At 37.3% G+C, this 25,081-nt stretch overlaps 1 protein-coding gene across 5 annotated transcripts in view; it reads left to right on the top strand.

Annotated features, from left to right (window-relative positions):
* Positions 1-25,081, top strand: part of RASA2 (RAS p21 protein activator 2) — a 143,780-nt gene that overhangs the window by 41,877 nt on the left and 76,822 nt on the right. For all 5 annotated transcript variants that reach the window (XM_082712385.1, XM_082712382.1, XM_082712383.1 and 2 more), the window contains exons 4-5: positions 926-1,020; positions 11,135-11,211. In XM_082712385.1, coding sequence (XP_082568511.1) covers positions 926-1,020; positions 11,135-11,211 — 172 coding nt within the window. The remainder of the gene's footprint in view (positions 1-925; positions 1,021-11,134; positions 11,212-25,081) is intronic.

A 25,081-nucleotide genomic window follows, 5' to 3' on the forward strand; every position in this document is an offset into this window, starting at 1 on the left:
CATTTCTGTTTCTTCCTCTCATACAACTTTGTTCATTGTACTATATCTTTCTCTGAGAGGTGGAAACTCTTTGGGGAATTGCCCTGATTTTGTGTGTGTGTGTGTGTGTGTGTGTGTGTGTATTGAAGCAGCGTTGATAGTGTTTTGATAAAAGCAGATTTTAAAATTACTGTTTTAATCTTCCATAATTTTCAAGCCATTTTTCAGTATTGTTAGTGATGTATGATACTGTTTTTCTTTTAATTGAAACTTGTGAACTCTTTTTTAAAATTTTTTAAGATTTTATTTATTTATTTGACAGAGATCATAAGTAGACAGAGAGGCAGGCAGAGAGAAAGGGAAGCAGGCTCCCCACTGAGCAGACAGCCTGATGCAGGGCTCCATCAAGGACCCTGGGATCATGACCTATGCTGAAGACAGAGGCTTTAACCCACTGAGCCACCCAGGCGCCCCTTATGAACTCTTATTAAATGGAGATATGTCTCCCTAAATATACGGTTTATTCATTGTGTTAACTGGTTGGGAGGATTAGTTTGCACTATCATTGTATATTGCTTTTTACATGGGATGTATTGTGGGTGAGAATGTGAATCTGAATAAGTACTCAAAAATGCAGTTGCTTGTAAATATAACTAAGTTTTTGTCAAATCCCCAGTGACCCAGAAAAGGGTCTGCCAAGGGAAAGGGGGAAATGAAGCACTTTTTCATTCCTTAGAATATAAAAAACTCCTTGACCAAAAATCTGTCGCAGAGTTTTGAGACCCATTAAAACAAAAGTTTAATGAGGAAAAAAAAATACTTTATAAAAATGGATTTTTTCTAGTCAATAGGTACAAATTATTTTAAAATATTATCTGTAGAGTATTATACATTATAGTGCTAATGATGGTACAAAATATGTTTTCCTTATATTTTTTCCGTGTAGGAAAAGTAGCCATCAAAAAAGAAGATTTGTGTAACCACAGTGGCAAAGAAACCTGGTTTTCACTACAGCCTGTTGATTCCAATTCGGAGGTTCAGGTAAATATTAAGGCTTAGCTGATGTGAGAGACTGTCAGCATACAGAAAGTAAGTGGAAAACAAACTATACTAGTTTCTGTAGACAGTGCTTGTCATACATTAGTTTAAATTCTGGGAACAAATATTATAGACCTTTACGTAAAATGTAACTGGAAAGAAATGCCTTGTCACATGAATTCAAAAATAATGCACATTGTGGGTGGGTGTCTGAGTTTGGGGAGGTTATACTGGGGGGACATTTCCTGTTTTAGTTCTTTTGTTTGAGTCGCAGTGACAGATTATTAATTTTTTTTAAGATGGGAAAATTTTTTAAGAGAAAAAATGTGTTTTATTAATTCTGACTTTGAGGAGAGTCCTAGAAGTCTGTGATTTCATCTCTTCTAACCAGGATGCTCTGTTTACTCTTTTAATAAACTAGTCTTGGGAAAATGTTATTCATTCAAACCATGCTTGAGCACACCTTGCAGAGCCTTTCATTCTTACACCCACTCTTCCTGTTCCTCACCTTTCTATTTGAAAAGATGTCATTACTCTTTTTAAAGCTCTTCTTTCCTCTTGCCAAAATAAGAGGTCTTACAGATCTATATGTGAATAAAGATGTATGTTTAGCCAAGTAGCTTAACTTTCTGTTTGTTTTTGAAAGTCTGAGTTGCTCTTAGAAATTGTTATTTCTATCTAAAAGGAGTCCTTTTTTTTCCCCCCCAAGATTTTATTTATTTATTTGACAGGCGGAAATCACAAGTGGGCAGAAGCAGGCAGGTGTGGGGGGGAGGCAGGCTCCCTGCTGAGCAGAGAGCCCCACTTGGGGCTCAATCCCAGGACCCAGGGATCATGACCTGAGCAGAAAGCAGAGGCTGTAACCCACTGAACCACCCAGGCACCCCAAAGGGAATCCTTTTTTTGGTAACTGTTTATTTATAAAATAAGGTAAGGATTGTGAAATCATTGTGAAACCTGAAGACGACATACTGCAAGCAGAATTCTTCCTCTCAAAGAAGTTAAAATTTGCCACTGTGACTCAAACAGAAGTTTAAGACAAGAAAAAAGTGCTGCATATACACCCACAGATATTTGCAAATAAAGTGCCTGTGTCTCTGTGTCCTCCTAATGTCTCAAGCATTCTCTTTAATTAAATTCTCAAAAACTTAAGTATTTGTATATAAAACCCCTTCTTAAGTACAAAATACAATTGAAACTTTTTGTTCACTCGACCTCATTTTAATGTTCTTTTCTTCCCATTTGGCAATAACTGAAATTCACATCACACTTAGCTACTATTGTGTACAACCCAGGTGAGAGGCAGTTTGACAAAATAGAAAAGCTTTTACACTAGAAGTAAAAAAAATTAGGTCCTAATTTTCATATGTGGTTACTTCACTGACCTTGAATTTTAGTTGTATAGAATGGAAATGAAAGTTGCAACGTTGACTTGTATGATTGAGAGAATTAAGTGAAATATCTTTAACAGCAGTTGTGAAAGCTGTCAGTTGCTACACATGTGTAAAATACCTGTCTACTGGCAGTCACTCAGGTGGTCCTTTCCATTTCCATAAAATAACTTTACCCAAAGGCAGATAGGAAAGTTTTAAAGTAGCAGTTTTCCTTTTTAATTATTTTAACAGAAAGTAAGATAAGGGGGTTACTGGGTGACTCAGTCATTGGGTGTCTGCCTTCGGTTCAGGTCATGATTCCAGAGTCCTGGGATCAAGCCCCACATCGGGCTCCCTGTGCACCAGGAGGCCAGCTTCTCCCTCTCCCACTGTCCCTGCCTTTGTTCCCTCTTTTGCTGTGTCTGTTTGTCAAATAAATAAATAAAATCTTTTAAAAAAAAAAAGTAAAATAAGAAAAGGCATTAAGAATTTGGTATAAAATGAAATTTGAGGATTATTTTAAGATGTAGTTTATTGAAGTTCCAATAAAAATATAAACATAAACTTGCTAAAAGATTTAAGGCTCCCAACTCTCAAAAAGTAGAAATCTCTCTAGACTATTCTGTGTAATTCTTGGAGATGGTATTAGAGATTAGTATTGGATGATAAGCTTTTATTTAGTGATGTATGTAAAGCTCATCTCTGAAACATAAAAATTCTGGAAATAACACTTGATTGTAGAGATAATGTCAGCATTTTTTATTTGATATAAGTGATTTTCGTGACCATGAGTTCTTAACCTTTACATGTCTTTTGCTTAAATGATAATTAGTAAGTTTGAATTCTTTAAAAATAAAATTTAGGAAGAAGAGTACTTCAGTGGGTGGGAGGGATACAGAACAACTTTCAAGTTAATATGGTACTATTGGAAATGTTGTTCAGCCCCAAAACTGATCTAGAAATACCACATTAACTGTGAGCCTAGAAAAGGTAGAATAAGCAGCCTATGATTCATACACATCCTGCTTTTTAATAAATTTGTTCACTTGGATAAAGTTTATAAAATTTTACAAAAATATGGAAAGAATAGCAGTTGGTGGAGCCATAATAGAAAGCTATGGAAAGAATTGAGTTCAGTAGGAATTCCACCTAATAATTACTATTAGTGATTAAACGGTATATATGAAGCACAGTATTACATACTTAATGTACATTTTTTCATTTAATCTTCAGAAAAGCATTATGAGGTGTAGGTAGCATTACCCCATTTTATAAATACAGAAAATGGATTGAAAGAGGTTAAATGACATCTCCAAAATCAGAGCTTTTAGGTGATGAAGCTGTGGTTTCAATAGTGATCTAGTCTGAGTCTAAAATTCCTAACCACAGTGCTTTACTGCTTTTCACTCTTGTAGTTTTGGTGGTGAAAAGGCTTCAGCATATTATTAGGAGGGGACACATCGAGTATAAGGAACAGAAGCCTACTCAAATTAGCTCCAAGAAAAAGGGAGGGGCATTTGAAAGTTCCTGGGGAACTTGTTGGGGTATAATTGCAAGAACTTCAGTTCTTGCTGACATTTACTGAGGAGCTGCTTTTGAGGTGGAGGTCAGGTATTTATTTATTACAACAATAAACTAGATACAGTTCACAGAGTCAGAATTGTTTATAAGAAGATTGTAATTTCTCATAAAGTATCCTGAAATATTGGGTGGTTTGTTTGTTTCTGCTTGATCACTACATAAAATAGTTGACTTGCATTTCGGACCAAATAAAAAATATATATTGTATTTTTACACTGTGGACTTCAATTCATTGCAGCCTTAGATACTGCAAGGGGCACCTGGGAACTGAGATCCCCTGATTGATTTCTTCCCACTTGTTTGCTCACTGTGCTTATTGAGTAGAAGTACTCACTATTTAAATAGTGTTTTTTTCTCTCTCTCATTTTGTAAAGTGAATAATTAATATTTTCTCTCTGTTTTGTCCTGTCATTTTAATATTATTTGCTTTGCAAAATGAAAAGGAAAAAACATTAATGATGATATTCCCTTGTATTTTTGTACATCTGATGAGATTATGTCTTTCTCACTTCTGCTTCTCTTTAATCTCTTGTTGACAGCTAAAAAAAATGCCCACATCAGTCTTTGAGTTTACATGACCATACAGCCCCTCACTTTCTGAGGTCTAATTTAGTTTTCTGCCACAATTTAGAGAATTTGACCCAACTAGGGTCAGATGTCTGCTGCATTCTAATTGGTATGATGGGGGCGAAGGGGTAAAGTCACTGTAGTGCAGTCTGTTCTGGGGCTTTGGGAGGCATGATCCCTAAGAAAGGGGTTTAAGTAAAGGAAATGATTGGCATATCTACTTCAGAAGGGAAGAAGATGTTTCATTTCCTAGCTCTACTACTAATTGTCATTTGTATCTAAAACAGTTGCTAACCTATTGTTGTCTGAGGCATGAGAACTTCAGTGTATAGGATTCCCTTCAGTTCTGAAGTTGTAGGGAAGTAACATGCAGAAACGTAATTTAGCCTTGAATTGAAAAGATCCCAATAGTAGGAAAAAACGGGTTTTATACCAAAACAGTTGAAAGTTACAAAGAACACTAAACCTCTTAACTTGGACTGTTTCCCAGATCCTTTATTATTGCTGTTAATAATGTCAGTTATTTTCAGTTTTCTTTCCAGACATTCAAGACATTATCAATATTTCATGAGTGCATTTTCCTACACTTCTTTTTCTGTTCTTTTTTTGTTTTTGTTTTGTGGTTATTCCCTGTATATTGAAACATTCTCTTCTGAACCCACTCTGATCTGCCTTCATACCCCACAATGAGCCAGAGGGAGAGCACAAAGGGCTCTCATTAATGTTACCCATGAGATTGTGTTAATAAGTCTGGTGGACATTTTTCAGTCCTCCTCATATATGATCTTTCAGTAGCTTTTCATAATGTTGACCATTCCTTTTTGAAGCAGTCTTTTCCTTAATTTCTGGTTGTGGTTACTGTCCTACTTCACTTGTTCTTTCTACCACACAAACGAAGTTAATTTGGATTGTGTTGGTGCCTCTATTTATACATCCTCTTTTGGCTTCAGTTATCTGCAACCATGCTGTTAGCTGTGTAGTGCTGGAACTCACAACAAACATGAAATATTTTTCCTTTCTTTAGTTCTTAAGTACTGTGATAAAGAGCATGCCTTCACATAAGACTGATCAAACCACATCTCTTATATGGAGAGTTGGTACTCTTATTAGGGCTGTATGTCTCACATAACTTGTACAAGCAGTAAATCTAGATATGCTATCAGTCATGTCTTCGAATTACCTCATTACCAACAAGCTTATCTTGAACTTCTGGATCATGCTGTAAGTTATTGATTGTTTTATGGTTACTGTTTTTTTTAGTATGTCCTCTCCCCTACCTATTTAAACAAGTGTTAAAAATCACATATGCAGTGATTATACCTAATAATACATACATCTGTTTTTTTTAACATGCCTGATTAAAATATAATGAATGTAAAGGTGTAATTCATTGTTTCATGAAGAAACTTCATTTGTAAATTTGTAAACATGAAATAACAAAGGAGCCATTCTAGATTGTGATAAGTCTTCACAGAGGAAAAACAGATTCCTCCGTAAATAAGAGAGATTAAGTAAATCCTTTATTTTGTTTTTCATCTGCTAGTCAGTTGTGTCCAAAATGATCTTATAGCTAATTACTATATATGAAAATATGTGGAAATTACAAAGTTGGGATTTCCCCCCCCCCGAATGAAGAAAATTTCGCACCAGTCGAAATAATACTGAGTTCTTTTATGTGGAATGGTTACTATAATTCAGTGTTTTGTGATAAAAACTTAAAAAAAAAAAAAGCCTAGACCGAAGTATGTGCATTGGGTTTTTCCCAGATACCTATAATACATCTGAATTTCCCAAACTGTATGCAGAAATTCATATGATATCTTCTATATGGTACCATTAAAATGATCACAGATTTTTCTGGGTGAACTTTTATAAAAGTATTTGAAGTAAAGCTAGCATATTATGAAACCTTCAGACAGTGCCAGAGTAATATAAGTTCCTAAATATGCTGTCTAGTATAAATTAATGTGATATAATTGCATGTATCAACCTAATGTAGTCATTGCTATAAAAGGCATGTAGTATTATAATAGTTCCCAAAAATTTGGTTTACTTTAAATAAAACGTTTAGAATACAGTGCCAAGTAATTTGGTCTTCCAATATTTCCCAACATATGAAAGTAACTTTCATCATTGAACCTTCCTTAAGAGATTGGATAATAAGAAAGCAGTTGTGGGGTGATGGATGTTGGGGAGGGTATGTAGCTGTGGTGAGTGCTGTGAATTGTGTAAAACTGATGGCTCACAGACCTGTACCCTTGAAACAAACAATACATTGTATGTTAATTAAAAAAAAGGAAGCAGTTGTGGACCAAATCACATTGCATGTTTATCATCAAGCATAGTTCTTGTCAGAATCTTGTAGTTGCTTCGTTATAGCTAATGTCTCCTTTTTTTCTAGTTGCTTTTAAGATTTTTCTTTTGATCTTTTGCTTTTACTAGTTTTACTGTGCTCTGCCTACTTATGGTTTTCTTAATGTTTTTTCCTGTGGGTGTTCCTAGGGGCTCTTAAATCTCTACCTTGATGTCTTTCTTTGGTTTTGGAAAATTCCAGGCAATTATTTCTTTATTTTTTTTTCCTTCACTATTTTTTCTGTCTTCTCTTCTGAGACTCCCATTACATGAATAATAGACCATTTTCCTATGTTTCTTGTGTCTCTTATGCTCTCTCCCTATCTGTGCTTCTTTGTGGATATTTGCCACTGACTAATCTCCCATTTCACCAATTCTTATTTTGGCTATGGCTCATTCATTGTTAAATACATCTTCATTTTGGTTATTTTGTTGCCCAGTTCTAAACTTTTCATTCGATAAACTTCTTCAGATTTTTTGCTGGGTTTTTCATTTTGTTGTCTACCTTAAAAAAATGTAAGCATCTATTTTAACTGCCTCTTGTCAGTTAACTCCAGCATCTGCATCTCCTGCTTTTTGTTGGTTTTTGTTTTCATTTTGTTTTTTGGTGTATGGTCTTGTATGGCATGCTTCATAATTTTTGATGGAATGCTAGACATTTAAAAATATGAAATATTTTAGAGATAATTTGAAGCTGTGGATGACAAGGTCTTTTTTTCCTTCAGAGATTTACTTACGATCTACAGGTGATCACCTCAATCTAGTTAGAGATTCAGCTGATTTTAGGCCAAGTTTTAGTTTTTGTAAAGGCTGGTCAGTGTTGTTCACACTTACTCCTTAGGCATAGTCTTTCAGAGATTGCAGCAGAAAGCCTGCCTTTTTGCCAGTGGCACTCTACCTTGGTGGACCCTGGACTCCAGTTTTTATATCCCAGCGTCATTAGACTGTAGACTGTTTTATTTAAGTTCTTCAGCCTTTCAAGCCACTGCTGAAGTTAGGGAGTCTCATGCAACAAGCTTCTTCAGATGCCCCACCAGCAACATCTACTTATATCTCATTGGCCAGAATTGTATGATATGACTGTCCCTGGTCACTGTCACCTGGCTTCAGAGGAGACTAGGAAATGTTTTGCTGAACTCAAAACTACCCTGTCCAAAAAACAAAAACAACCCCCAGAAAAATGAAAACCACCAAACTTGTTTTGCTACAATCCAGATCTATAAAATGGTAACATATATAAATGAAACTAAACTTTTGTGTGAATGTATTAAGGAATTCTAAATATTTTTTCCTAAAATGTTGATAGATTTGGGCTTCTAACACTAAGAAGTAGCTTTAAATAATTTTTTAAAGTTTTGTTTTGTTTTTGTTTTTGTTTTTTGCTAAATACCAGGACACATTGGTAGTAGAAATTTTAAAAATCTGGGTGAGCAAAAAATTCTGAAATCCTACCAACCAAAGTTAACTTCTAGCAATATTTTAGTAGATGACCTTATAGTAAATTTATATAGTAATATATATAGTACATTTTATTTTTACAGATTAACATTATATTATACAACCTGATTTGTATCTTACTACTTTTACTAAGTATCACGTATATATTCCCATGTTTAAAGTATACGGTGAGGTAGTGTTTTACAGTTTAGAAATTATAATTTCCTTGATTTAGTTCGTAGTGCTTTTTCATTTTAGTGTCCTACCCTAATAATAAATGTCTTGTATCCTGTCTGCACTCTTTTCTTGACCCAGTTAAATATACAGTTACGTTATTGTTGACTAATACCAAAGGAAAGGTCTTTTTAACAGCCAGTAGGAATAATGAACATTGTAGGTAAGCTGTGACTCAGTGATATTGATTCCTGGTAGAATCCCATTAAGTAGATACTTTTTTTTTCTTTTAATTTCTAGACTTTGCTTGATACAGTGCTATGATTTTTAGTTGTGCATGAAATTATTATACTTCTACTCTGTTTTAACAGTTTCTGTTGTTTTACAAATAGAATAGATTCTAGACATTTCCTGAGACACAGTTGGGAATGCCCTGTTAGCATTAAAATTTCTACCATACCAATACTATACCATACCAATTTCAACCATACAGTTTCTACCATAAAATGCATACATGTTGGGGCGCCTGTGTGGCTCAGTGGTTTGGGCTGCTGCCTTTGGCTCGGGTCATGATCTCAGGGTCCTGGGATCGAGCCCCGAATCGGGCTCCCTGCTCTGCAGGAAGCCTGCTTCCCTCTCTCTCTCTCTCTCTCTCTGCCTGTCTCTCTGCCTACTTGTGATCTCTGTCTGTCAAATAAATAAATAAAATCTTTAAAAAAAAGATGCATACATGTTAAAATAGTAAAACTGCTTTGAGATTCAAATGTTGATGCAGTTGGCTAGGCTCATTCACTAGGCAAGTGACAGCAGAGATGATTCAAAAATCTAGTTGAGAAATATGAAAAATTACTACATATCATGGACTTCTTCTGGGTCACTCTTAAATAGCAGGGGTCTTTTTTTTTTTTTTTTTTTTTTAAGATTTTAGTTATTTATTTGACAGAGAGAAATCACAAGTAGCCAGAGAGGCAGGCAGAAGGAGAGGGGGAAGCAGGCCTCCCTGCTTAGCAGAGAGCCCGATATTGACCCTGACACCATTACCTGAGCCGAAGGCAGAGGTTTAACCCACTGAGCCACTCTGGTGCCCTAGGGGTAGTGAGTTTTAAAACAGGATTAATGAAAGACCTATTTCATAAATTTTATATGATTTTATAAATATTTGTGCCTGGAGTTTTTTTTTTTAAGATTTTTATTTATTTATTTGACAGAGAGAGATCACAGGTAGACAGAGAGGCAGGCAGAGAGAGAGGGAAGCAGGTTCCCTGCTGAGCAGAGAGCCTGATGCCGGACTCCATCCCAGGACCTTGAGATCATGACCTGAGCCAAAGGCAGCGGCTTAACCCACTGAGCCACCCAGGCGCCCTGTGCCTGGATTTTTAGTGGAAAATTTGCTTGATTTAGTTCCAGTTCCACCTAACTGCCAGTTTTGCTCCTACTGTTGCCTTTGTTTCTTTCGAGTTTAGCTTTCTCATGCAGACTTTTGCATTGAGGTCCATCAGTCAGTGTTTATTGTTCATCACTTAGTATCCGTCTAACCTTGAGCTTTGTAGTTAGCAGACCTCAGATTCACTCTCATGGAATAAACACCCATAAAATAGTGAGGCTGATTCAAGTTAGATGCCTGTGAAAGAATGTCTAAAAGGGGTTGTTCCAAAGAGGAACAGTAGCTTGATAATGAACTTTCTTACCTCTGATGAAATTACTTAACGTCATCAGCCCCTAGACATCACAGCCCTGAAATCTCCGCCGTGGCAATTTGTCTTGTCAGCTGGGTGGAGGTAATCCAGGACTGATCTTAACCACTTTAGAATTGCTCATAACCAGTTTAGAATTGCTCATTGCCAGTGGCTGGGTGGAAACCTCAAGCTCTCTATTATATTGTTTCTAAACCTTTGTTTCATGAGTTTATAGTTTACTTTAAATTTATACTATTGAATTTTTTAAAAATCCATTTATTAATAGTTATTGAAGAAAGCACTTACTTATTTTCAGTATCCCATTTTTTCAGTAATGCTTTTGGTTGTATATTGTTATCTTTATTTATTGTCTCCTGAACTAGACTGTGAGCTTCTTGTAAGGAGTGATTGTGTCTTATATATCTGTTGATTCCTGGCCAGTCCTACAGTGCCTGCTAAAATATTATAGATATTCCATGAATCTTTAATTTTCAGAAAACTGTTGACAAATTAAATCTTACTAGCTTTAACCCAGTTTTATTGTTTTAGAATTGTATTTCTCTTGACCTTTAATGATATTGCCTCTGTTCTTATTGATGGTGTATCTTTTCTGGAAAAAACATTCTACATTTTATAATCTGCTAAATCTTCTTAAAACATAAGTACTGTATTTTTTTTTTTTTAAGCCATGGTAATTGAGATTCATAAATATTCTTTGAACTGGGCTTTAAATTCTTTGATTGGAGTACCATGTCTGATATGAGCATTTGACTTCTAGATCTACATTGTTGGTTATTAGCCATTTAACAAGTACTTTATGTGGGCAAAGCCATGTGCTAGGGATCACTAAAATATAATTAGTGAACAACTAGATATTATTGGTACCATTGGAAAAAGTACTTACCTTTAGTATTTGGTCAGTAAAATAGATCTTTTTTTTTTTTTTTCTCATTTTAGGGTAAAGTTCACCTTGAATTAAAACTGAATGAGCTGATAACAGAGAATGGAACTGTGTGCCAGCAGCTTGTTGTACAGTAAGCATATTTCTTTTACCAAAATCAGTTGGAAGTAATTCTGCATCATGTATGCTTTGAATCTTAAGACAACACCTTATTTTATATACTTCAGAAACTTTTTTTGAGAAATGAAATTCTGCTGTGTCATTCCTTTATTAAGTTGATTTCCAGTTTGTCTTCTCATAGCCACTCAGGCTGTAATAGGTCATTAATTCGTTCAACTTTATGTATTGAATGTGGGTTAAATGATAGAGATAGGCAGTAGGCTGTTACAGGATCCTGGGAAAGCATAGCTTGTGCTCTGGCAGAATGGAGTTGGAAAGCCTTCCTGGTGGTGGGCCTCTCAAGATACTGAAATTTTAATCACAGAGCTGAGCATTAGGAACCCTGAGACTTAAACTAAATGGCTACCTTGGGATGTACCAGTACTGATTCTTACCTACTTTAAAATACCTCTTTTGCCCTCAAGTCGTTTTTTGTGTCTCAGACTTTAATCTTCTAACTTCTCTGGAAGTACAAATTTCCAAGCCAAATCCTCTGCTTTTCTTGTCCATCCAGACTTTTCTTGTGTTATCAGCAAACTACTGGATGTCCCTGACTACTTCTGAATGCTTTTTCTTTGTCTTAACTGATGATCTGAGTATCCCCTGAGTTACTATTTCCTCTACTGCCTTCTCAGTTAGAGGCTGTTTCCTACCGTGCCCACTTACCTTAGGGTGGGGTAAGTTCCTCTCCTATTGCTGTTCCAGTCTCTGATTTCTTATCCTTATTGTGAACACCCCAGCTCCTTTGAGGCATTTTCCCTCTTTCTCTCCTTCTCTCCTTCTTTCTTCCCCTCTCTTTACTTATTTATATGTATTATATATCTAATATTACTTTTTTTAGAACTCTATTTAAAAAGGTTGCATATATGCAACATGATCCTTATTAATGTATTAGTGTACTTCCTAAGAATAAGGATATTCTTTTAAATAACTCTAGTACAGTTATCAAATTCAGGAACCTTAACATCATTACACTAAAAGTATAATGTACTTTTATATTCTAATACTTTATATTTTTATATTCTAATACTTTAATCTACAGTTATTATATTTACTTTTGTCAACTGTCCCAGTAATATCCTTTAAGATAGTTTTTTTCTCTGCAAGAAAGGATCCAGTCTAAGATGTATTACATTTAGTTTATGTGTCTCTTTAATCTCCTTAACCTGTAATAATTTTTAGCTTTTCTTTGTGTTTCATGTTATTGAGATTTTTGAAGAATACGGCCAGTTTTGTGGTTTTTTTTTTAATGTTTCTCAGTTTGGATTTACTTACTAAAAACAGCTCAAGATTTGTTTGTAGTATTTTTCCCCCAGACTGAGAGCATGTAGTCAAAGTGTTTGAATTAGTCCCTTCCACCACTCCCTCCTTGCTCACTTTGGTTATATGATAACATTTGAAATAGTTGGTTTGTTTGGTCTGTTTACAGTCAGTTTAATGGGGTTTAAACCTCAGACAGGGTCTTGGAAAGGTTCGAGAGGGGAGTAGCCCCAGGCCACGCTGCCAGGGAAGGAGGGGGCAGAAACCAAACAAGAGCCTTCTCAATCCACGATCTGCATCACTATGTCTTCTGCTCCCCTACCAGCTTTTTAAAAATTGGTTTGTCCCTCCCATCCTTGTTATTTACTTTTATTTTTTTAATATGTAGAATATTAGCATAACTTCAGAAGTCAAAACTCTACTAGAGACATTAGTCAGAGATATGTATAGTCCTCTCTCCCTACACTCAGCACCAGGAAACCATGACCTGATTTTAGCCCTATAGTTTTGCCTTTTCCAAAATGTCATATGAACAGATTCATGTAATATGTAGGCTTTTGCAGATGGCTTCTTTCACTTACGATAATGCTTTTGAGATTCATCTGCATTGCTGCACATATCCATAGTTAACCTTTTTTAAGGCATTACTTCTTGTCATAACTTGGTATAGACACTGTTATATGACAAAACAATGCATGAAACCCAAATTCATACAGAAGTAGTAGAATCTGGATTTGACCTCTGACAGTTTGATTTTTTTAAACTTTTCTTCTGAGATAATCATAGGAATTGCAAAGTAGGGAAGGGTCCTGTGTACTTTTCACTCAGTATACCTTATATAACTTATATAAGTTATATCTTATATAACTATAATAAAATTTAAAAACCAGGAAATTGACATTGTGCAGTGTCCAACATATTGTGTGTCTTTTATCGTATTTGTAGATTTGTGATAACTGCCTCAGTCAAGATACAGAACTGTTCTGTCACCATAAAGATCTCCCTTATGCTACCATACTATTATAGTCACACCCACTCCTTCCCTCACTACCATCTGTAACCTTTGGCAACCTCTGATCTATTTCCAGATCTATAATTTTGTCATTTCAAGAACATTATGTAAATGGAGTCTTACCATATATGACCTTTTGAGATAGGCTTTTTTCAATCAGATCCATCCAGTCATGTGTAATTTCTTACAGATAGAATATAGTTGGGTGTCACTTTCTAAAATCCATTCTGCCAATCTCTTTTATTTAGTGAATTTATAGCATTTACTTTTAATGTAATTATGGATGTGTTAAGCTTAAATCTGGCATTTTTTGGTCTGTTTTCTGTTCTCTACTTTTTTTTTTTTTTAAAGTTTTTATTTGTTTATTTGACAGACAGAGATTATAAGTAGGCAGAGAGGGGAGGGGATGCAGACTCCCGGCTGAGCAGAGAGCCCAATGTGGGGCTCGATCCCAAGACCTGGGATCATGACCTGAGCAGAAGGCAGAGGCTTTAACCCATTGAGCCACGCAGGCGCCCCTGTTCTCTACTTTTTTCCTGTTTTCTTTTTCCTCTGGGTTCCCTGAATATATTTTTAGAATTCCATTTAGATTTTTGTGTACTGTTTTTCTATCTGTAGTATATCTCTTTGAATAGTTTTTCTAGGTGTGATTTCTTGGTGTTTTAGGTATTGCATTGTACATGTGTAACTATTAAAGTCTACTGGTATTGCCATTTTTTAGAATAAAGTATAGAAACCTTACCTTCTTTTAAATCCCTTTACCCTCTACCTTTTGTAATGTAATTGTCTTATATATTTTCCCTTTGTACGTTGAGATCCACATCAGTGTTAAAATTTTTGCTTCAGCAATCTAATATAGTTTTAAAAAATTCGAAAAGAAGAGAAAACTAAGTTCATTGTATTTACCCATATTTTTGCTCTTTCCATATTCATTTTTTGCTTACTGTTATTTTTGGATTCCTTCTTTGATCACTGTCTTTATGTTTAGAGAATCTCCTTTTACCAGTAGTTCTTTTAGGGTAGGTCCATAAGTGACATACATACTCTTTTAATTTTCCTTTTTCAAATTTTCCTTTTCCAAGACATTTTAGAATATCTTGATTTCTTTATTCCTGAAGGATATTTTCAGTGGATACAGAATTCTTTATTAACAGCTCCTTTTTTTTTTAGCACATGAAAAATATGTCACTTCCTTTTGGTCTTTATGGTTTTTTAATTCACTGTAGTTATTGTCCTATGCAGGTAATATGCTTTTTCTCCCTGGCTGCTTTCAAGAGTTTGTTTTTGTCTTTGGTCTTTTATGTGTTTCAGTTGGACTGTAAGGTATTTTGGCATAGATTTCTTTGGGTTTATCCTGTTTGATGTTTGATCAGCTTCTTGAATCTGTTTGTCTTTTGCCAATTTGGGGTATTTTTGGCTATTATTTCTTCTAATATTCTATCAGCTCTGTCATCTTTCTCCTCTCCTCTTGAGATTTAAATGGCATTAATGTTAGATCTTCTATTATAATCCCACAGGTCCTGAGGCTCTGTTCTTTTTTTTCTTTTCTTTCTTTTTTTTTTTTTTCTCCAGTCTGTTTTCTCTGTTCATGTTGGGTAATTTCTGTTGTTCTGTCTTTTAGGCTCACTGATATTTCCTCTGTCCCCTCCATTCTACTGTTGAGCCCATCTATCAAGTTTGTTATTTTGCTTTTAAATGTCAGAATTTCCATTTAGTTCTTCTTCATATATTTTATATCTGAGGACTTTCTATTTTTTTTCCTGATACTTTTATTTCCATTTATTTCAGATGTTTTTGTAAATGCTCATTGAATCATTTTTATGATGGCTGCTTTTAAATATTTGCCAGATAATTCCAACATCCATGTTGTCTCAATGTTTTCATCTGCTGATTTTGTTTGTTTTTTGGTTTTTGGTTTTTTCCATTTAAAGCTGAAGATTGGTATTTTGGTATGATAAGTGGTTTTCAGTTTTACTCTGGACATTTTGCGTATTATGTTATGAGACTCTGGATCTTATTTAAGTATTCTGTTTTAGCCAGACTCCTTGACACTCTCCTAATAAATGGAGAGGAGTTGCCTATTCATTACTGTTAGGTGCAAATAGAAGTCCAGGTTCCTGGGGCACCTGGGTGGCTCAGTGGATTCAAGCCTCTGCCTTCAGCTCTGGTCATGATCTCAGGGTCCTGGGATCGAGCCCGGCATCGGGTTCTCTGCTCAGCAGGGATCCTGCCTCGCCCACTCTCTCTCTCCCTGCCTACTTGTGATTTCAGTCTGTCAAATAAATAAATAAAATCTTTAAAAAAAAAAAAATCCAAGTTCCTGACTCAGCCTCTGCTGATACCCCTGGAGGAGAAGTGAGAAGAGTTCCTTATTACTGCTGAATGGGAGTGGTAGTTTAGGCTCCCCTTAGTCCTTTCATGTGGCCACTCTGCCTGGCATGGGGAGGAGGGCCTCATTACTGCTCCATTGTGGCCTCCACTGACATGATGGTTGAGAGGATTTAGTAGTAAACCCTGTAGGTGGTGAAGGTCTTGCCTTCCTACTAAGTCTTCTCTGACATCACCCCAGCATGAAGGGAGAGGAGTGCATCATTGCTACCAGGTGGAGATGAAAATGGTCTCTGCTGACACCATTGGGGGAAAGGGCCCATTAGAGCTTGTTAAAGATAGAAGTCTAGGCTCTCTCCTCAGCATTTGGTCTTTGTTGATGGGGGTTTGGGTGGAGCCACAGTGTTTTTAATAGCGTTTGATTAGAGTAAGAGGTTTTTTATTTTTTTTAAATTGTTTCTCTCTTAGTAAGCTGCCCAGTTCCTAGTCCTTTGGCTAGAGAGAGCTAGCTGGCTTTTTCTTAGGACACTTTTTGTCTATGCCCAATGGTGGTGTTCCAGGTTGGTGGCTTCTAGCAAGCAGTCTAAGATACATAAAGTACAAAAAAAAAAAAAAAACCCAGGGAATTCACTCCCATATCTTCCCTTGGGTCCCGAGATCTCTTAACTGGTTTGCTTCTCTTCACTCCTCAGAGTTTTCTTATGCTTGTTATATATTTAATGCCCAAGATTTTTAGCTATGCCTAATGGGGGAGGACTAGAAAGGCATGCATCTACTCCATCTCAACTTGGACCTGGAAACCAGTTTTTTTCTTCACAAGTATTACTCCATTTGTTTACCTATTCACCAGTTGATGGATATGTGAATTATTTCCAGTTTGAGGCTGTTATAAAGAAAGCTGCTATAAATGTTCACAAATAGGTCTTTTTATGGGCATATGGTGGTCTGTATTCTTTCCTTCCTTCTTTTCTTTTTCACTTAAACCCACATGATCCATACTTACTGGCCTGTAGTAGCAGAACTTCAGTAGCAATTTTGTGGAATTTATTGTTGATTTCTCAATTTTTAGAAGTATTTTGGAGTCCATGGTATTCTCTCTTATTCAGTAATGCTGCAGGTGTAGTTTTTTTTTTTTTTTTAAGATTTTATTTTTTTATTTCACAGAGATCACAGGTAGGCAGAGAGGCAGGCAGAGAGACAGAGGGAAGCAGGCTCCTCACTGAGCAGAGAGCCTGACGATCCCAGGACCCTGAGATCATGACCTGAACCAAAGGCAGAGGCTTAACCCACTAAGCCACCCAGGTGCCCCTGCAGGTGTAGTTTTATGTGTTGTTTTCTCTGTGTCATTTGCTAAACTTACGGTTGGGAGGTAACGTGTGGGAAAGTTCATATCCTAGCAGTTACTACTATCTTCAAGACCTAGAAGCTCCCACTGCAGCATTTCTTAAATTTCAGTAAGACTTCTGTCTGTCGATCTTTACCACATTCAATCTTTCAGTAAGACTTCTGTCTATCGATCTTTTTCACTTCCCTCCAGGTTGTTTTCCATGATCTATCACTGTAATCATTTTTTTCTTACAGGTTCTCTAACTTCCTTGTTCTTTTCTTTATCTGTCTTCTTTATCTGGAACAATCCTAGTATGAAGGAACTCAGTCTCTTCCTTTGCATTCAGTCTATAACCTATTATTGATATAGAATGTCACACAGACTGATTTTACTTTGAACGCATGATCACAGACCTTTTGTGGGTACCTAAAACTTCCTGGAGTTTTACTGTGCTTCTCTAGTAACACCTATGAGATCCTCCATCACTTTAGACTATAAATTGGTCACATTTTCCTGATTCTAAATCTGCAAACCAGTATTGGCATCCATCTTTTTGTCCTTATGTTATAGTAGAAGAGATGCCCCCTTTCTTTCTGAGAGTGAATTCTGAGTTCTTTTCTCCTACCTAAGGACTTTCCTTCTTCAGCTATTCCTTCTTCTGTTTCATCAGCTTCACTTTCTCTTTTAGATTGTTCTCATCAACATGTAAGACATGTGCTAGTGGGGGGGAGGAGTCAAGATGGCGGAGAAGTAACAGGCTGAGACTACTTCAGCTAGCAGGAGATCAGCTAGATAGCTTATCTAAAGAGTGCAAACACCTACAAATCCATCGGCAGATTGAAGAGAAGAAGAACAGCAATTCTAGAAAGAGAAAAACAACCACTTTCTGAAAGGTAGGACTGGCAGAGAAGTGAATCCAAAGCAACGGGAAGATAGACCCCAGGGGGAGGGGCCAGCTCCCAGCAAGCGGCGAACAACGGAGCACAAAATCAGGACTTTAAAAGTCTGTTCCGCTGAGGGACATTGCTCCAGAGGCTAAACCGGGGTGAAGCCCACGCGGGGTCAGCATGGCCTCAGGTCCTGCAGGGTCACAGAAGGATCAGGGGTGTCTGAGTGTCGCAGAGCTTACAGGTTTTAGAACGGGGAAGCCGGCTACAGAGACAGAGCCAACAGTGAGCTCACAGCTCAGGTTTACCTTGAACCGGTCACAGGCTTGGTGAGCTTGGAGCACGGCGGGAGGTCAGGCAGACGGGAGTTACTGGGCGCTGTTCGCTGAGGGCGCACTGAGGAGTGGGGCCCCGGGCTCTCAGCTCCTCCGGGCCAGAGACCAGGAGGCCGCCATTTGTATTCCCATCCTCTGGAACTCTACTGAAAGCGCTCAGGGAACAAAAGCTCCTGAAAGCAAACCCGAGCGGATTATTCAGCCCAGCCACTGGTAAGGGCGGTGCAATACCGCCTGGAGCAAAGACACTTGAGAATCACTACAACAGGCCCCTCCCCCAGAAAATCAACAAGAAATCCATCCAAGACCAAGTTCAACTATCAAGGAGTGCAGTTTCAATACCAAGGAGAGTAGCAGAATTCCAGAGGAGTAGAATGCAAAGCACGGAATTCAGGGCTTTCTCCCTATGATTCTTTAGTCTTGCAGTTAATTTAATTTTTTTTCTTTTTCATTTTTTTTTTTAAGATTTTATTTATTTATCAGAGAGATAGAGGGGGAGAGAGCGAGCACAGGCAAACAGAATGGCAGGCAGAGGGAGAAGCAGGCTCCCTGCTGAGCAAGGAGCCCGATGTGGGACTCGATCCCAGGACGCTGAGATCATGACCTGAGCCGAAGGCAGCTGCTTAACCAACTGAGCCACCCAGGCGTCCCATCTTTTTCATTATTTTTTTATTTTTATTTTTTTTTCTCTTCTTCTGCTAAAATTTTTATTAACTTTTAGCCTTTTCTTTTTTAACGTTTTTTTAACTAGTTTATCTAATATATGTATATATTTTTTTCTTTTTTATACTTTTCTTTATTCATTTTTCTTCTTCTTCTTCTTCTTCTTTTCTTTCTTTCTTTCTTTCTTTCTTTCTTTCTTTCTGAGCCTCTTTTTAGCACCTTTCTCCCCCCTCACGATTTGGGATCTCTTCTGATTTGGCTTAAGCATATTTTCCTGGGGTTGTTGCCACCCTTTTAGTATTTTACTTGCTCCTTCATATACTCTTATCTGGACAGAATGACAAGGCGGAAAAATTTACCACAAAAAAAAGAACAGGAGGCAGTACTGAAGGCTAGGGACCTAATCAATACAGATATTGGTAATATGTCAGATCTAGAGTTCAGAATGACAATTCTCAAGGTTCTAGCCGGGCTCGAAAAAGGCATGGAAGATACAAGAGAAACCCTCTCGGGAGATATAAAAGCCCTTACTGGAGAAAGAAAAGAACTAAAATCTAACCAAGTTGAAATCAAAAAAGCTATTAATGAGGTGCAATCAAAAATGGAGGCTCTCACTGCTAGGATAAATGAGGCAGAAGGAAGAATTAGCGATATAGAAGACCAAATGACAGAGAATAAAGAAGCTGAGCAAAAGAGGGACAAACAGCTACTGGACCACGAGGGAGAATTCGAGAGATAAGTGACACCATAAGACGAAACAACATTAGAATAATTGGGATTCCAGAAGAAGAAGAAAGAGAGAGGGGAGCAGAAGGTATACTGCAGAGAATTATTGGGGAGAATTTCTTCAATATGGCAAAGGGAACAAGCATCAAAATTCAGGAGGTGCAGAGAATGCCCTTCAAGATCCATAAGAATAGGCCCACACCCCGTCACCTAATAGTAAAATTTACAAGTCTTAGTGACAAAGAGAAAATCTTGAAAGCAGCCCCGGAAAAGAAGTCTGTAACATACAATGGTAAAAATATTAGATTGGCGCAGACTTGTCCACAGAGACCTGGCAGGCCAGAAAGAGCTGGCATGATATATTCAGAGCACTAAACAAGAAAAACATGCAGCCAAGAATACTATATCCAGTTAGGCTATTATTGAAAATGGAAGGAGAGATTAAAAGCTTCCAGGACAAACAAAAACTGAAAGAATTTGCAACCACCAAACCAACTCTACAGGAAATATTGAAAGGGGTCCTCTAAGCAAAGAGAGAGCCTACAAGTGGCAGATCAGAAAGGAACAGAGACAATATACAGTACAGTCACCTTACAGGCAATACAATGGCACTAAATTCATATCTCTCAATAGTTACCCTGAATGTTAATGGGCTAAATGCCCCAGTCAAAAGACACAGGGTATCAGAATGGATAAAAAAACAAAACCCATCTATATATTGCCTACAAGAAACTCATTTTAAGCCCAAAGACACCTCCAGATTAAAGTGAGGGTGTGGAAAAGAATTTACCATGCTAATGGACATCAGAAGAAAGCAGGGGTAGCAATCCTTATCTCAGATCAATTAGGTTTTAAGCCAAAGACTATAATAAGAGATGAGGAAGGACACTATATCATACTCAAAGGGTTTGTCCAACAAGAAGATCTAACAATTTTAAATATCTATGCCCCCAACATGGGAGCAGCCAACTATATAAACCAATTAATAACAAAATCAAAGAAACACATCAACAATAATACAGTAATAGTAGGGGACTTTAACACTCCTCTCACTGAAATGGACAGATCATCCAAGCAAAAGATCAACAAGGAAATAAAGGCCTTAAATGACACACTGGACCAGATGGACATCACAGATATATTCAGAACATTTCATCCCAAAGCAGCAGAATACACATTCTTCTCTAGTGCACATGGAACATTCTCCCTCAGAATAGATCACATCCTCGGTCCTAAACCAGGACTCAACCGGTATCAAAAGATTGGGATCATTCCCTGTATATTTTCAGACCACAGTGCTCTGAAGCTAGAACTCAGCCACAAGAGGAAGTTTGGAAAGAACCCAAATACATGGAGACTAAACCAGCATCCTTCTAAAGAATGAATGGGTCAACCAGGAAATTAAAGAAGAATTGAAAAAGTTCATGGAAACAAATGATAATGAAAACACAACGGTTCAAAATTTGTGGGACACAACAAAGGCAGTCCTGAGAGGAAAATAATATAGTGGTACAAGCCTTTCTCAAGAAACAAGAAAGGTCTCAGGTACACAACCTAACCCTACACCTAAAGGAGCTGGAGAAAGAACAAGAAAGAAACCCTAAACCCAGCAGGAGAAGAGAAATCCTAAAGATCAGAGCAGAAATCAATGAAATAGAAACCAAAAAAACAATAGAACAAATCAACGAAACTAGGAGCTGGTTCTTTGAAAGAAGTAATAAAATTAATAAACCCCTGGCCAGACTTATAAAAAGAAAAGAGAAAGGACCCAAATAAATAAAATCATGAATGAAAGAGGAGAGATCACAACTAACACCAAAGAAATACAAACAATTATAAGAACATACTATGAGCAACTCTACGCCAACAAATTTGACAATGTAGAAGAAATGGATGCATTCCTAGAAATATATAAACTACCACAACTGAACCAAGAAGAAATAGAAAGCCTGAACAGACCCATAACCAGTAAGGAGATTGAAACAGTCATTAAAAAACCAAACAAACAAAAGCCCAGGTCCAGACAGCTTCCCAGGGGAATTCTACCAAACATTTAAAGAAGAACTAATTCCTATTCTCCTGAAACTGTTCCAAAAAATAGAAATGGAAGGAAAGCTTCCAAACTCATTTTATGAGGCCAGCATCACCTTGATCCCAAAACCAGACAAGGATCCCACCAAAAAAGAGAGCTATAGACCAATATCCTTGATGAACACAGATGCGAAAATTCTCACCAAAATACTAGCCAATAGAATTCAACTGTACATTAAAAGGATTATTCACCACGACCAAGTGAGATTTATTCCAGGTCTGCAAGGTTGGTTCAACATCCGCAAATCAATCAATGTGATACAGCACATCAATAAAAGAAAGAACAAGAACCATATGATACTCTCAATAGATGCTGAAAAAACATTTGACAAAGTACAGCATCCCTTCCTGATCAAAACTCTTCAAAGTGTAGGGATAGAGGGCACATATCTCAATATTATCAAAGCCATTTATGAAAAACCCACCACAAATATCATTCTTAACGGAGAAAAACTGAAAGCTTTTCCGCTAAGGTCAGGAACATGGCAGGGATGTCCATTATCACCACTGCTATTCAACGTAGCACTAGAAGTCCTAGCCTCAGCAATCAGACAACAAAAGGAAATTAAAGGCATCCAAATCGGCAAAGAAGAAGTCAAACTATCACTCTTTGCAGATGATATGATACTGTATGTGGAAAACCCAAAAGACTCCACTCCAAAACTGCTGGAGCTTGCACAGGAATTCAGTAAAGTGTCAGGATATAAAATCAATGCACAGAAATCAGTTGCATTTCTCTACACCAACAACAAGACAGAAGAAAGAGAAATTAAGGAGTCAGTTCCATTTACAATTGCACCCCAAACCGTAAGATACCTAGGAATAAACCTAACCAAAGAGGCACAGAATCTATACTCTGAAAACTATAAAGTACTCATGAAAGAAATTGAGGAAGACACAAAGAAATGGAAAAATGTTCCATGCTCCTGGATTGGAAGAATAAACATTGTGAAAATGTCTATGCTACCTAAAGCAATCTACACATTCAATGCAATTCCTATCAAAGTACCATCCATCTTTTTCAAAGAAATGGAACAAATAATCCTAAAATTTATATGGAACCAGAAAAGACCTCGAATAGCCAAAGGGATATTGAAAAAGAAAGCCAAAGTTGGTGGCATCACAATTCCGAACTTCAAGCTCTATTACAAAGCTGTCATGATCAAGACAGCATGGTAGTGGCACAAAAACAGACACATAGATCAATGGAGCAGAATAGAAAGCCCAGAAATAGACCTTCAACTCTATGGTCAGCTAATCTTCGACAAAGCAGGAAAGAATGTCCAGTGGAAAAAAGACAGCCTCTTCAATAAATGGTGTTGGGAAAATTGGACAGCCACATGCAGAAAAATGAAATTGGACCATTTCCTTACACCACACACGAAAATAGACTCCAAATGGATGAAGGACCTCAATGTGAGAAAGGAATCCATCAAAATCCTTGAGGAGAACACAGGCAGCAACCTCTTCAACCTCAGCCTCAGCAACATCTTCCTAGGAACATCGCCAAAGGCAAGGGAAGCAAGGGCAAAAAAGACCTATTGGGATTTTATCAAGATCAAAAGCTTTTGCACAGCAAAGGAAACAGTTAATAAAACCAAAAGACAACTGACAGAATGGGAGAAGATATTTGCAAACAACATATCAGATAAAGGACTAGTGTCCAGAATCTATAAAGAACTTAGCAAACTCAACACCCAAAGAACAAATAATCCAATCAAGAAATGGGCAGAGGACATGAACAGACATTTCTGCAAAGAAGACATCCAGATGGCCAACAGACACATGAAAAAGTGCTCCATATCACTCGGCATCAGGGAAATACAAATCAAAACCACAATGAGATATCACCTCACACCAGTCAGAATGGCTAAAATTAACAAGTCAGGAAATGACAGATGCGGAGAAAGGGAAACCCTCCTACACTGTTGGTGGGAATGCAAGCTGGTGCAACCACTCTGGAAAACAGCATGGAGCTTCCTCAAAATGTTGAAAATAGAACTGCCCTATGACCCAGCAATTGCACTACTGGGTATTTACCCTAAATGTAGTGATCCAAAGGGGCACGTGCACCCAAATGTTTATAGCAGCGATGTCCGCAATAGCCAAACTATGGAAAGAACCTCAATGTCCATCAACAGATGAATGGATCAAGAAGATGTGGTATATATACACAATGGAATACTATGCAGCCATCAAAAGAAATGAAATCTTGCCATTTGTAACAACGTGGATGGAACTAGAGCATATCATGCTTAGCGAAATAAGTCAGGCGGAGAAAGACAACTATCATATGATCTCCCTGATATGAGGAAGTGGTGATGCAACATGGGGGTTTAAGGGGTAGGAGAAGAATAAATGAAACAAGATGGGATTGGGAGGGAGACAAACCATAAGTGACTCTTAATCTCACAAAACAAGCTGAGGGTGCTGAGGGGAGGGGGGTTGGGAGAAGGTGGGTGGGGTTATGGACATTGGGGAGGGTATGTGCTATGGTGAGTGCTGTGAAGTGTGTCAGCCGGGTGATTCCCAGACCTGTACCCTGGGGGATAAAAACATATTATATGTTTATAAAAAAAAAAAAAAAAAAAGACATGTGCTAGTATCTCTTATCCTAAAAGGCGTGCCTCCCCAGACCTCATCTCCACCTGACTCTCCCAGCTACCATCCCCATTTCTCTGTTCTCCTTTGAAGGCAGATTTCTCAAAGTAAAATTGTCTGGTAGGTACAGGGTTGTTTGTCTGTGTGTGTACTAGCTCTATTCACACAGAAGGCCTAGAAACAAAGTCAGCCCAGGAGCAGTGAACATAGCATCCTTACCTTGGTTCTTATTTTTATTTTTAAAAGATTTTATTTGTTTGATAGAAAGAGAGATCACATGTAGGCAGAGAGGCAGGTAGAGAGAGAGAGAGGGAAGTGGGCTCCCCGTTGAGCAGAGAGCCTGATGCGGGATTCAATCTCAGGACTTGGAGATCATGACCTGAGCTGAAGGCAGAGGCTTTAACCCACTGAGCCACCCAGGCGCCCTTTACCTGGGTTTTTAAATATCATTTTCCAGGCAGTATAGTCCAGTAGATCTTTTTGTGATGATGAAAGTATTTTATAACTTAACTGTCCAGTATAGTAGCCACTAATATGTGGCTATTGAAAACTTAAACTGCATTTTTTTGGCAACTAAAGAATGGAATTTTTAATTTTGTCCAGTTTTAATTAAT

This window comes from Mustela nivalis (assembly GCF_964662115.1).
Source record: "Mustela nivalis genome assembly, chromosome: 1".
Taxonomy (NCBI): domain Eukaryota; kingdom Metazoa; phylum Chordata; class Mammalia; order Carnivora; family Mustelidae; genus Mustela; species Mustela nivalis.